Here is a 13,265-nt window from a genome sequence, read left to right on the forward strand (position 1 = left end):
TTAATTGCCATTGCCTGTATGATCACCTGGACATACCAGCAGGTTCTAAGTATGAGAAATGGCCCAGCACAGGTTTTGGCTCTGAGCAGAAGCTGTAAATTCTTGGGGAGCAAATACCATCATCTTAAGAAAAAGTGTAGGTGGGGAGTCCTAAAATTCCACAGTGTTTGAGTCAGGGATGGAGAAGGAGCATTTGTTGGTGATGATTTTGAAATATTAGGTTCTTGAATATTTACATATTACACAATATGTATTGAGTTTGCTTTACTGACATTTATTTATTTTTTGCGGTACGCGGGCCTGTCACTGTTGCGGCTTCTCCCATTGCAGAGCACAGGCTCCGGACGCGCAGGCTCAGCGGCCATGGCTCACGGGCCCAACCGCTCCGCGGCATGTGGGATCTTCCCGGACCGGGGCACGAACCCGTGTCCGCTGTATCGGCAGGCGGACTCTCAACCACTGAGCCACCAGGGAAGCCCACTCTACTGACATTTATAGCAGTACCTGGGCCCTCCTTTCCGAGCCTCACGCCTGCCTTCCCCTACCTCCAGGTCTAAGGGGATCCCACCCTATCATCTTGGGTGTTTTCATAAGTTCCCCTTGGTGAGGAAGGTGGCCAATATATGACTGATCTCGTGGGAAAGCCTAATTTGGGTCAACTCTATGATAGCAGAGGGTCACATGGAAATAGAGAGAGTGTGGTTTCTTGGTGTTTGGGGAGACTAGACTAGCAGCATGAATATTTTTTCTAGGGGCTAAAGTGAATGAATTACTCCCTTCCTTCTTTTTGAATTGAATGCTTACTCTTTCCTAGACACTCTAAGGAAGTATGGAATTTAAAGACTATCAGGAAACAACAACTGGGAAATAAGATGAGCCACTGCAGGTGAGGTAATTAAGTGATGATTTGTAGATCTGACCAGGGTTAAAATGGGTCACAATTACAGCGTTAGGAGTTTAGTGAAGGACTTCACCATGGGCTATAGTATGGGAGTATAGAGCTTGAACTGAATGTAGAAGAACAATATCTATATTACTTAACCAATACTATAATAGAACTTATTACATGCCAAGCTTTTATCTTAGTAATTTATACATGTTGATCCATTTAATTCTCACAACAAGCTTGTAGATTATTTTATAGGTGAGGAAATCAAGGTAGGCAGAGCTGGAGTAACTTGCCAAAAGTAGAGGTGGGATTTGAACCCAGGCAGCTCAACATCCAAGATCTTAGCCATTATGCCTCCCACCAACAGCCATGTGAGTGAGCTTTCTTGGAAGTATATCCTCCAGCCTTGGTCAGGCCTTCAGATGACTGTAGCCCTGGCTGACACCTTGAATGCAATCTTAGTTTAACTGCTAGGGTTCTCCTGGATTCCTGACCCACAGAAACTGGAAGATAATATTCCTTTGTTGTTTTAAGCTGCCAAGTTTCAGGGTGACTTGCTATATAGCAATAAATAACCAATACAGCCCTCAGTGTATATTGAGGAGTGTAGACTTAATCTTAGCCCCATGCCTAATATAGAGTACCTCGTTGATAACTGGGTCCTGAAGTGAATTATGGATGGTGGAGAGCCACTGGAGATTTTTGAGCAGGTGAACATTATGATGAGAATCATCTTTTAGAAAAATTAATGCAGAGTGGGTGGGAAAGATGAATTAGGGGTGGAGGACACCTGTGTTAGGGAAGCAACTCAGGCTGTTGAAGTGGCTTAAGCATGTAATAGTTTGGCCCAGGCTTAGGTTTAGGGCAAGGAGAAGGAACAAAGCAAATGTAAGTTTCCTGAGAGCTGGGCCCTTACTTGTCTTTCTTTATCACTAGAGTCTAGAGCCTTGCACAGTGCCTGGAACATAGTAGGCACTCAATAACATTTACTGAATGAATGATTGAATATGTGAGTGGGTGGGTGAGTGAATAAGAAAGAAAGATAGAAATGTGGTGCCCCTACTTTTCTTTAGAAAGGAAAACTCTCCAGAGATTCTATAGGTAACGTCTGGAGTAGATCTCAGTGACCTCAAACTCTATTTTCCATTTCTGTGATCCTGTTTGGGGCCAGCCTGTTTTCAAAGCCCATTCCTGTTCTGAAGTTGATTTTAAAACGTTCCTTTTCTTTTCACATCATTCGTGCCACAAACATTTATTGGGCATCTAAAATATGCTTAGCATCACGATGGGTCCCGACGGGGAGAAGACGAGTGAGGGCTGGTCCTGTGGCGCTTCAGTATATCTTTCTCTGCTTTTATCTCTAGTCATCTCAGAAGTTTATTTTTGAAATAAAGATTCATTTTCTTAGTGGAATTCTTAAGTGGGGAGTGATGAGATGAATTTGGGCTTTTAGGAACTGCTTTTAGAAGTTGTGGATGACTTCCACTGTTTGCTGCTCACCCTTGCTGATATGCCCTATTAATATTCAAAAGCTGTCACTTTATTTTATCTTTGTTCTTTTGTAGACTAGACTGCTGGCTGGGAGAACCTGGTTTGTCTGGTTTAGTCTTGTCACACTGTGGGGTAGGAGAAAAAGAGACATGACCCAAGGGTGTTAGTTAAAAAAATGGGAGGATTTCTGCATATGTCTCTTGGTGTCACACTCTACTTAATTGACTTCTGTCCCTTTGCCTTGTAAATAAATTTCAGCATCATGAGTGTATAGTTGCTAGAGGACACAGAGTCTGGATGTAAAGCTGAGGAAAAGCTCTAGAGATGGCACTTTTATATTAAGGGCATTGTCCTATTTAATAGCAGTGACTGTCTGGCATGCTGTGTTAGAACGGATTCTGATGTGTACTTGGACGTGTTACGTGAGTGATGACTGCCCAGGGGCATGGGTATGGGCAGCTGTTTTTGGAGCAACTGCTAGAAGGCTGGGTCTCAGCTTAGGTGTTCAGGGTAAGAAACTAGAGGAGCGGAGGCTAAGAACCTGTTTCCTTTGACTAATCTTTTCTCCATCTCTTCGTCATCTTCTCTTTCATCACTGCCGCCTTTTCTCCCCTCTCCTACTTGCCTGCTGTTTCTTCTCATGCTCCATTGTTTCTCCTTCCCTTTTTCCTCTGCCTCCATATACCTCTCTTTCAGCTGATTTAAAGGGTACCTCCCCACACCCACCCTCGCTACACACATTTGACATAACAAAGGCTCTTTCAGGCTTGTCTAGATATAATTCAGAACTACTAGAACTAGTGGTTAGCGCGATGGAAGTCAATGGCTTTACAACCCCCCAGACTCCATTCTGCCTCTGATCCTTCTGGCCTTCCTGATATGCTGACAGAGGCACTAAAGAGGCCATAGGATTTGCAAGTCACAGCCAAGTACATGGCCAAGAAGGACCTCTCATGAGGAGGAGGTGTGCACATGTGACCCTCTGCTTCCCCTCTCCACACTGCACAGACAGACATGCAAGTCTCCCCAGGGCACTGTCTCTGGTTCTTCTCATCAGAATTAAATTCACTTAACATTTTAAAAGAAAAAGATCTGAAAATATTCTCACGGTTGAGTCTAAAGGACTCAAAGAACTGATTCATTTACATTTGCTTTCCATTTAAGTCAAGGCGGGCACACTCCAAGCTGCTTCCTCTAGCAGAGGCAGACTCAACTATTATCATAATGCTTCCCTTTTCCCCCTTATCCCCATTTGATAATCACATTTTATTCTTAAATATTTAGTTTTCTTTTATTCAATCTTTTAGGTTACTATATTGGTACAGAAGGGAGGGGGGAGACAGTCTTTCTCATCCCAGTTGATATTCATCTGTCTGCCTAAAAATTTTTTTTCCTCTTTTCTCTTTTCTTTCTTTTTTTTTTTTTTTTCATTTACCACCATTTTGGCTGGTGAGTATAGGGTTTTTTTTGTTTTTTTTTTTAACCTCTAAGCACACTGAATGTCTTCAGGCTTGCATGTTAGACAGGAGACTGATAGGATAATGATGATGGAATGTTAAATGCTATCTATGTAAATCAGCTCCATCAATGGGTACAAGATTCAGCTACTTTAGGCCTTTTTTTTCTTCAAAGGAGGATAATATTGGATTGTTATTAACCTACTTTAGAAGAATCTTTGCATTACCAGACACATTACTATTTTGCATAAAGCCATATTAAACTTTGGTATGATGTACAACATTATTTTCTCCTAAATGCTGCTTTTAACATCCAAGTAGTTTCTTTTGTATTTTTGGCAGAGGATTGGTTTCTGATAGCCAGATACCAATTGCAAGTAGGAAGAAATGAAGATCTTTACGTGCTTTTTACAGGCGGAGGAAAGGAAATTATATTTTCTCCACTTATTTGAAGTACGGGTAGATTCTAAGAGTGATTATGCTTTGAGGCGAACGGTGAAACCTCCAGTTCATCTTTGGGTTCTAGAACAAAGCCGTTGAGAGCCAAGCCTGCAATAGGTTTGGATTTGAGTAAGGGTATTAGAGTGGTTACCACTCTTGGTTTCAAGTGATAGGACCAGCTCAAATCTGGTTATAAACTAGTGTACACAGGGATGCCAGTGGCCTCAAGGGTGGCCTGGAAGCAGGACCTCAGAAAAGCCATCGGGTTTCTGTCTTCTCCTTTGTCTCTTGTTTCTCCCTCACCCCTTCCCATCTCTCTTCCCACCTGGCTCTCCCTGTATCTTTCTCTCTCAACCCCATTTTTACTTCCCTGTCTCCCTCCTTTTTCTCTCTCCTCCACCTCTCTCTCCATCTTTCTCTCTCCCTTCATCACTCTATCTCTCATCTCTCTCCCCCATTTTTCTCTCCCATCTCTCTCCATTTTCTCTGTTCATGTTTCTCTCACCCCATTTCTACTCACTTCTGCCCCATCTTTCTGTCTCCAATTTTCTGTCTTGCTTCTATCTCTCTCTCCCCCACCTTTATTCTTCCATCTCTCTTCCCTTACCATTCCCCCCCAAGCCCTCTCCCATCTTTCTTTATCTCTTATCCAACTCATTTCCCCTCTGCCTCATCCCTCTCTCTCTCCTCCGTATCCAGTCTGTCTGTGTGAGCTCCTCATTACAGACTGCGCAGTGGCTTTCTCCTCATAGTGGAGGACGTGGCACAGGCAGCTCCAATTTTACATAGTCCCGGCTTGGTGACTCCAGAGAAAAAGGAATGCTTTCTCCCCTAGACTCCACGTTTGTGTAAATATCAGAGAATGTTTTCATCGACCTGGCTTGGGTTACATGTCCACTTCTTGGGATTAATTCACTTATGCCAAAAAAATGAAAAACCGTCTCACCTACTTGGGTCAAATGCCTATCCCTGTGGCCAGCGGTAATGGGGGTGGGGGCCAGGTATTAGGGTTGGCACCTCATCACAGTCGTTTAGGGTAAGGAAGAAGTCTTCCATTAAGGAAACGGGAGTGTTATTAACGGAAGAAACAGGAAACAGACTCTGCGTGGGCAGAAACAGCAGATGTCTACCATAACCACCAGGATGGGCATGGAAAGAAGAGAACAGTCCTCCATACACCGTCTTCTTCTGGCCAGATAGTATATATTGAAAGGGGGTAGGAAGGGTACATTTCTTACTAGTGGATGGAGCTGGTCTTTTCTCTTTTGGTCTTATGGATCCTTCTAGTTGATTGAAAAAGACCCATTTTTTAATCCCTTCAGTGACCTGTCCTCCTTGTCACTAATGTCTTGCACATCCCAGCTTACTGTAAAGGGATGCCCCAGGTGAGCCAAAACAGCTACACATCTGCCACTCTTGGTCTCTTTCCCTAGGCTGCTTCTCATTCTAACTGTACAATCTCCACCCAGTTCCTTGGGGTTTCTTAATTCCCTCAGCAGACATGGGCTAAATACACTTGACTCATGATTCAACTTGAAATGGGTAGGCACATTTCAAAAAATGAAGCAAAAAAGAGGGATAGCAGAATCACAAGAAGGAAGGAATAATATAATTTGGAGACATCCGGTATTGCAATTGGAAATTTTGGGGACTGGGCTGTGGAGGGGCATAATCAGCTTCATGGTGCATTTTGAGTTGATTTTCAGAGATAGAGATGGGACCTCCAATAAGACAGGGGTGAGTGTTACCGAGTAAGGGCTCGCTGCCCTATGAGCATAGAAGCCAATCATATGGCAGTGGCTTTTGAGAAAAGAAAGAGCTGTGAAGTCTTCACTTTACTGTGAAGTAAACAGGGAAGGAGACATGAGGCCAGGCTCTCAAATTTGTCTCCCCCATCCAGGGTTGAGATGAAATTTAAAGGGTTAGGGGACTAGCTAATGGGCTAGTCTTGAATTAGTCCATATAAGCTACTCGTGCTGCTGGAAGCCAGATTTTCCTTATTGAAGGACTGCTCGCTTGGTAAAGGGCCTCTGGTGGCAACATTTCTATTCTTTGAGTTCCATAGACTGAAGGTTCTTGGTTCTAGGGTCATCCTGGAGCTGTGGGTTCCTGTCTTGCACATGCATAGTGCTGTCTGTAAAGTAACTCAAGATTTGATTAATCAACAACCTATTTAAGGAGGCAAAACCAGTTAAAGCTGGTGCTGTTTCAATTAATCAACAGCCTATTTAAGGAGGCAAAACCAGTTTAAGCTGGTGCTGTTTCAACCAATCAACAACCTACTTAAGGAGGCAAAACCAGTTAAAGCTGGTGCTGTTTCAGTTAATCAACAGCCTATTTAAGGAGGCAAAACCAGTTCAAGCTGGTGCTGTTTCAGTTAATCAACAGCCTCTTTAAGGAGGCAAAACCAGTTCAAGCCAGTGCTCTTTCAAGAAGAGAACAGCCACGGGACGCCATGGTGCTGCTGACTCTCCAGTTTGCGTCTTTGCCTTATGTTGGAGGTGAATGTCCTGTACTAGGTATAAACATACCAGGGTTTGGGAGCTGGGGTGGGGAGGATGACAAACACAACTTTAATTGGGTTGGAAAGCATTTAGTTGGATTAATTTGCTTCAAAATGCCTTAAGAGAGCCAACCCCAAAGATGAGTTGAGGCCATTTTGATTTCTCCCTAATAAATAGGGCCAGGAATGTTGACGGATGTGTGTCAGGGAAGAAACCAACCTTCGTGGGGTCTTCTCAAGACGCTTATGGAGGGGGTTGTGGGGTAGGCGGGGAAACTGGGCTCAGAGGTGGTGCTGAGAGCCCTCCAGGCTGTTAATAGTAGTTTCTGGCCGAGCCTGTGGCTCCAGCTACCTCTTTTGGATTTGGCTGAGACACCTCTGGGCAGGCTTTGTGCCACCTCTGCCTGTTTGTGTAAGAATGCGACACATGGACCCAGCAGTCAGCCAGGTGCCAACCATGTAATCTGACACCATATGTTCCCAAGTCAGGAGAGAATAGAGCATTTTTTTTTTAAATTTTGGAAGTAGGTTAATTACATTCATCTATATTTTCAGCCTTAAGGGTCACAGATTTGAAATTATTCCCGACATGTTTAGGTGGTCATTTATGACCAAAATTATAATCTACAAGATGGTGCAAAGAGTATATTCTCAGAATGAGGACGCAGCTCAAAAAGATGTTCCCTTAGAATGTTTTTCATTGGCAGTACTTATAAAAATGGATTTGAACTGTTGTTTTGTGGTGAAATCAGTGTTGCTCGTCTTATCGGCATCCTCCTTTGCCCAGACGTTAGTTTGTCTCTAATATTTACCCAGTTTTCCAGAGAAAACTAGTGAATGGAGCCGGCTGTGTCTTTTCTCTGCAGCTTTTTGTTCCTAAAGTTTAAGTATGAAAGCCAGACTTTTGACTGAAAAATGAAGTTTATATGATTCAGAGCATTTAACCAATACGAGCTAATGATATGGCTAATATTTGTTGAGAGTTCTGTCAGTGCCAAAAAGGTGCTGAGATGTTTGAATGCAATGTCTTATTCAATCCGTGAACAACTTATTATTCTTGTCTTAATGTTAAGAAGTGAGATATGCCTGTTATCTTGCATTTAGCCCCTCCAGATGTATACCTTATTCTCTTTCACCCTGATTGTGCCTAGGAGGCTGACAGATATGAATCACAACCACCACTCATTTCCCGGCCCTCTGGCTTATTTGAGTTTGGTCAGCGAAGATCCCTGATGAGAAAATTAGAGGGTACAGGGAATAGAGTGGACTAGATCTAAAACTAAGACAGTTTTAGAAACCCAACCTCGTACCAGAGTACACTACTAAGCATCTCGGCTCCTCAAATTTTTGTCTATGAAATAGAGATGATTCTACCTATTTCTTGGGTGGCGGTGAGGAGGGTTAAATTAGATCATGCACGTAAAAATACCTAGCTAGGTTTCTCCATTGTAAAGGTCTGTTTTTCCTTTTCCTTTGCATTTTGCAATGTAGTAGTTGTCTGTGGGGGTGATACTTTACTATCACAATCTGTTCTCGATCCCGTAAGCCCACCTGGGAGTCGCCTACATACAGTGCATTGACTGCCACAGCTCCTTTTGTCTCTTTGCCTGAGTGAGTGTGCTTTGTTCTCAAGCAACCAGGAATGCCAATGTTTCCATTGGTTCCTCTACTAAATTTTTTTTTTAAATTCACAATATTGTAAATTTAACGAAAACTTGAATTTTGTCAGATGCCTTCTCAGTGTACATGGTTCATATGACTTGCCCCTTTGATTTATTAGCATGGGGAATTAATAAGTCTCCTCAGGTTGAACTCTCCTTGCATGGCTGGAACATTTATTCTAATTGGCTATTTGGTTGTGTTTGCTAATATTCAGTTTATTTTTGCTTCTATGTTTGCAAGTGAGACTGGTCTGTAGTTTTTTGGTGCAATCTTTGCCAGGTTTAGGTATCAATGTTACACTTGCCTTATAAAGAGAATTGGGAAGGTTTCCTTCTTTTTCTATTCTCTGGAACAGGTTAAGTAGCATTGGGATTATATCTTCTTTGAAGGTCCAGTTTCTGTACGAAATCATTTAGGCCTGCTGCTTTGTTTGTTTTGTTTTGTGGTAGGTCTTTGATAACTTACTTTTTCTCTCCTAGGAAATTGGTGTGTTCAAACTTTGTCTCCTGGAATCGGTTTGGTGAGTTGTATTTTGTTAAAATTATTCATTTATTTAGGTTTTCAAATTTATGGCACAGAATTATACAATGATTTTCTAATCATGTATTTCAGTTTTCTGTTTACCTTTACCATTTCTTATTTTGGATATTGTGTTTTCTCCTCCCCTCCCCCCACTTCTTTTTTTTTTTCTTGATTAGGTGAGCTAGTGGTTTTGTCTATTTTGTTGATTTCTTGAAAGACCAGCTTTTGGATTTGTTTATTGGTTTTACCTGTTTCTCTTTTCTAAAGCATTAGCTTTTGCTATTTATTTCTTTCCTCTGTCTATTTTTTTATTTTAGGAAAAAGTTTCAAGTTACCGTAGTTTTATAATATATAGGGTAAGGCAAGTCATTCCCCATTAATTTTTTTCCCAGATTTTTCTGGGCTGTTTTCACTTGTTTGTGAATAGTCTCCCCAAAGTGACTTTTATAATTATTTGTCAAGTTTTATTGGGATTGCACTGATAATTTTTAGATTTATTGGGGAAAATGGGTATTTTTATAATACTGAATCTTCTTATCCAGGAGCAAGTTATGTCTCTTACTTGTTTGTTTGTACCTCTCAGTGATTTTATTGTTTTATACATGTTACAGTAAACTTTTGCTATATTTCAAGTTTTAAGCTTAATTTTTTTTTTAGCTTGTGTGAATGGGACTTTTTCCTTCTATAATCTATAAGTAGTTACTGTTAGTTTATAAGAACAGTATTGACTTTTGTGTGTTTCTTTTATAAATGGCCATTTTAGTAGTGCGTTTTTGTTTTTTGTTCTTTTGTGTTTTTCAAGTGTATAATCATATTATATGCAAATAGTGATAACTGTGCATTCGTTGTATCACTTATTTTGTTGATGTTTACATGCACTAGCTGGCAGTTTTAGTTAGCACAGTATTAAATAACAAATGTGAAAGAACACCCTCATGTCATATTGCTGACTTTAGTGAGGATGATTCTAGTGTTTCAACAGTTAGCATAATTCTTAATTTCGAGGGATATGTATGTACCTTTTCAAAAAGTAAGTTTTTTTTTTAAGCAAGAGATGAAGTTGAATTTTATTAAATGCTTTTGACAGTTTTCTTGGTAATCATATTTTCTCCTTTGACCTATTTATATGATGAATTTCATTAATGGATATTCTAAGATTGAAATACTTTTGAATTCCTGGAATGAATCAATTTGCATAATGTACTGCTGGATTCTCATTGTTAAGATTTTATTTAGGGTTTTTTACATTAATATTTTTTAACTTAGTTTGGTTTGCATGTTTTTTTCTTTCAGTTATCAAAAATTGAATTCTTAATGGTTTCTAATAGTCTATTATGTGGATATGCCACAAATTGTTCCTTTATATAGACATTGATGTCGTTTCCATTTTTCAACATAGTAAAGTAGCAATGAATATGCTTGTTAACCCCTCCTCCTTGCTTCTCAGCTTATTTACCACTTCTTAAGAGAACCCCTTCCTGACCCCCTGACTACACCATATCCTCCAATTACCTGGAATTGCCTTTTCTTCCCAGTGCTTTGTTAGGCCTATAATTTACACTGTGTGTGTGTAGTTGATGGCCATCTTCTTCTCTGCTAGATAAGTGCCATTAAGTCAGGGATCATGTCTGATATTACACATCACTGCCTCCTTCAAGGAGCTTGGTGCCTGGCCCATAATATGAGTTCAATAAGTATTTTATTTATTTATTTATTTATTTTATTTTTGGCTGTGTTGGGGTTTGCTGCTGCTCTGGGGTTTCTCTAGTTGTGGTGAGCAGGGGCTACTCTTCATTGCAGTGTGCGGGCTTCTCATTGCAGTGGCTTCTCTTGTTGCGGAGCATAGGCTCTAGGCGTTTGGGCTTCAGTAGTTGTGGCGCACGGGCTTAGTTGCTCCGTGGCATGTGGGATCATCCCGGACCAGGGCTCGAACCCGTGTCCCCTGCATTGGCAGACGGATTCTTAATCACTGCACCACCAGGGAAGCCCTCAGTAAGTATTTTCTGAATAATGATTACCATCTATCTGCATGCATTTGCTTCTAAGGAGAGTAGGCCTGTTACATAAAAGGAAATTTTAAATTTAATTTTCTGTGTATGTTGAGATAACAAATTCATTGGTTGGAGCTGGAGGTGAACTGAATTGTTTTCATAATAGAGGAGAGAGGAATTTGGGATGGCAGAGAAGGAGCAGGTAGACAGGAGTTAGAAAGGCTGGGATCTGTGAGACACAGGCCCTAGAGCTGGTGGTGAAGGGAGTAGGGAGCTTCAGAGAAGAGATTTTTCACATATCATGGAATCCTTCTCCCTAACTCTGAAGTCTTTAGCAAGACTGCTCAACTCGTCAAGTGCTTAGTCCTGATAGATTTCTTAGGAAAATTTTTATGAAGCTAAGATAGGGTTATTCAACAAAGATGCCACTGTCATCTGAGTTTCACCGAGAAACTAAATTCATTTTAACAGGGGCAAATGTAAAGCCCTGCATGTAGATTAAAAAAAAAAAAAATCAGTTGCCCAAGTAGAGGTTTGGGGGAGATATGATTTTGATAACTTTCCCTCTGAAAATGTGGGCATTTATCTGAGTACAACATGTGACAATTTGTGTGATCAGTATTAAAACAGTAAATGCAGGAATTAATAGGAGGACAGGATCCTGTCCAAGGTAGATCATAGTTTAACTTCACCCTATTGGTCAGGTTACATTTAAAGTATCCATTCCAGTTTTCTAACCTTAGTCACTGGCAAACTTGAGAGCACCCAGCATGCTACCTAGTAGGGAAGAATTTGGGAAGCCCTGGGCTGAGAGTCATGTTTGAAGAAAAGAGGAGCAGTTTAGTCTCAAAAGGAGAAAACTTGCAGGCCACTTGATAAATTGTCCTCAAACATGTTGAAGGACTGCTGTGTTGAAAAGGGTTAGATCCTGTTCCGTGGGCTGCAGAAGACATATTTGGAACAACGGCAGATATTACAGGGCAGAAGATAGACTCAGTATATGGAAAAGCTTTATGATTAAATTAGAATGCACTGCTGTTGGAAGAGGGAGCTTTCTGGACTTGAGGATTCTAGCAGAGGCTGCATGACCACCCGTAGAGGAGATTTCTGCATTGAATGGGGCAGACTCCATGACTTCTTCAGTTTTTTCCAATGGAGAATCTATGAAAAAGCCTGGCTGCTTCATTGCGTTGACTCTTCATTGTTACTGGTTTAGCAGCTGCTTTACTCTTTAGGCTGTAAGCTCTGTGAGGATGAGGACCATGTCTGTCTTGTTTACACTGAATTAGCAGGGACCCGGCCGGCATAGAGCTTTGTGGTCAATAATTACTTGGTGAAGTGAAATCAACAGTTGCCACCCTGGGTAATCAAGGCCAATGGGACAGAAGAAATTAATCAAGGGGACTCGGCAAGTTGGTTTTTGTCTTGCCCTGGGCCCCATCCTTAATATGTCAGGTATTGAGCCAATAGGAGACCTGATCTTATTGCGAACTTTATCTTTTAGATGTAGACTTCAGTTTCTCCATGCATGGGATAGTAGAGAAACAGTATGGCAGAGTGCTTAAGAGCACAGTTGTTGGAGTCAAAACTCCCTTGCCTTACTTGCACAGGGTTACTGTGAGGATTGAATATCTCTGACTCTCTGTCTCTCTCTCTGTGTAAGCTGTTATTATAAATTGGTATAAATTCTTTTTTTAAATTAAATGTTTGGAAAATACAGGATACATGGCAGGGCTTTGAATAATGTGCATGATGAATTCTCTCCTGATATACAGGAGCTTATGAAGAAGCCTTCTAAAATTTTACAGATCGGGCTTCCCTGGTGGTGCAGTGGTTGAGAGTCCGCCTGCTGATGCAGGGGACACGGGTTCGTGCCCCGGTCCCGGAAGATCCCACATGCTGCAGAGCGGCTGGGCCCGTGAGCCATGGCTGCTGAGCCTGCGCGTCCGGAGCCTGTGCTCTGCAACGGGAGAGGCCACAACAGTGAGAGGCCTGCGTAATGCAAAAAAAAAAAAAAAAAATTTACAGATCACCATTTGTACACACACTAGAAACATAGAAGGCTGGATTTGAATCCTAGCTTTGCCGTTAAGCCATTCTCCTCTCTGGAACATCAGTAACACGGAGCTGAAAATACCAGTCTTGACTATCTTGAGAGTGAAGTGAGCTGAACTACATGGTGGAGTTTTGATAACAGTGTAGATTAAAATGCATAACTTTAGTTCTATTACTGCTTGTATCTTTATCACTGCCACCCGCTTTCCCCACCACACACACTTTGTAGTGGGGATCTGGCTCAGCTGCTAGTT

General features: G+C 41.4%; 1 protein-coding gene across 8 annotated transcripts in view; it reads left to right on the forward strand.

Annotated features, from left to right (window-relative positions):
* Nucleotides 1-13,265, forward strand: part of LOC307184552 (uncharacterized protein) — a 770,349-nt gene that overhangs the window by 314,653 nt on the left and 442,431 nt on the right. For 6 of the 8 annotated variants that reach the window (XR_013827746.1, XR_013827747.1, XR_013827748.1 and 3 more), the window contains one exon: nucleotides 8,923-8,963. Coding sequence is in view for 1 of the 8 variants with exons in the window: in XM_079918136.1 (XP_079774262.1) it covers nucleotides 8,923-8,963 (41 nt within the window). In the remaining 7 variants the exon portion in view is untranslated. Of the gene's footprint in view, nucleotides 1-6,711; nucleotides 6,798-8,922; nucleotides 8,964-13,265 lie in introns of those variants that run through there. The other 2 variants (XR_013827751.1, XR_013827752.1) reach the window with 2 other exon arrangements.

The sequence above is a fragment of the Stenella coeruleoalba genome (assembly GCF_951394435.1).
Source record: "Stenella coeruleoalba genome assembly, chromosome: 3".
In the NCBI taxonomy this organism is placed as follows: Eukaryota; Metazoa; Chordata; class Mammalia; order Artiodactyla; family Delphinidae; genus Stenella; species Stenella coeruleoalba.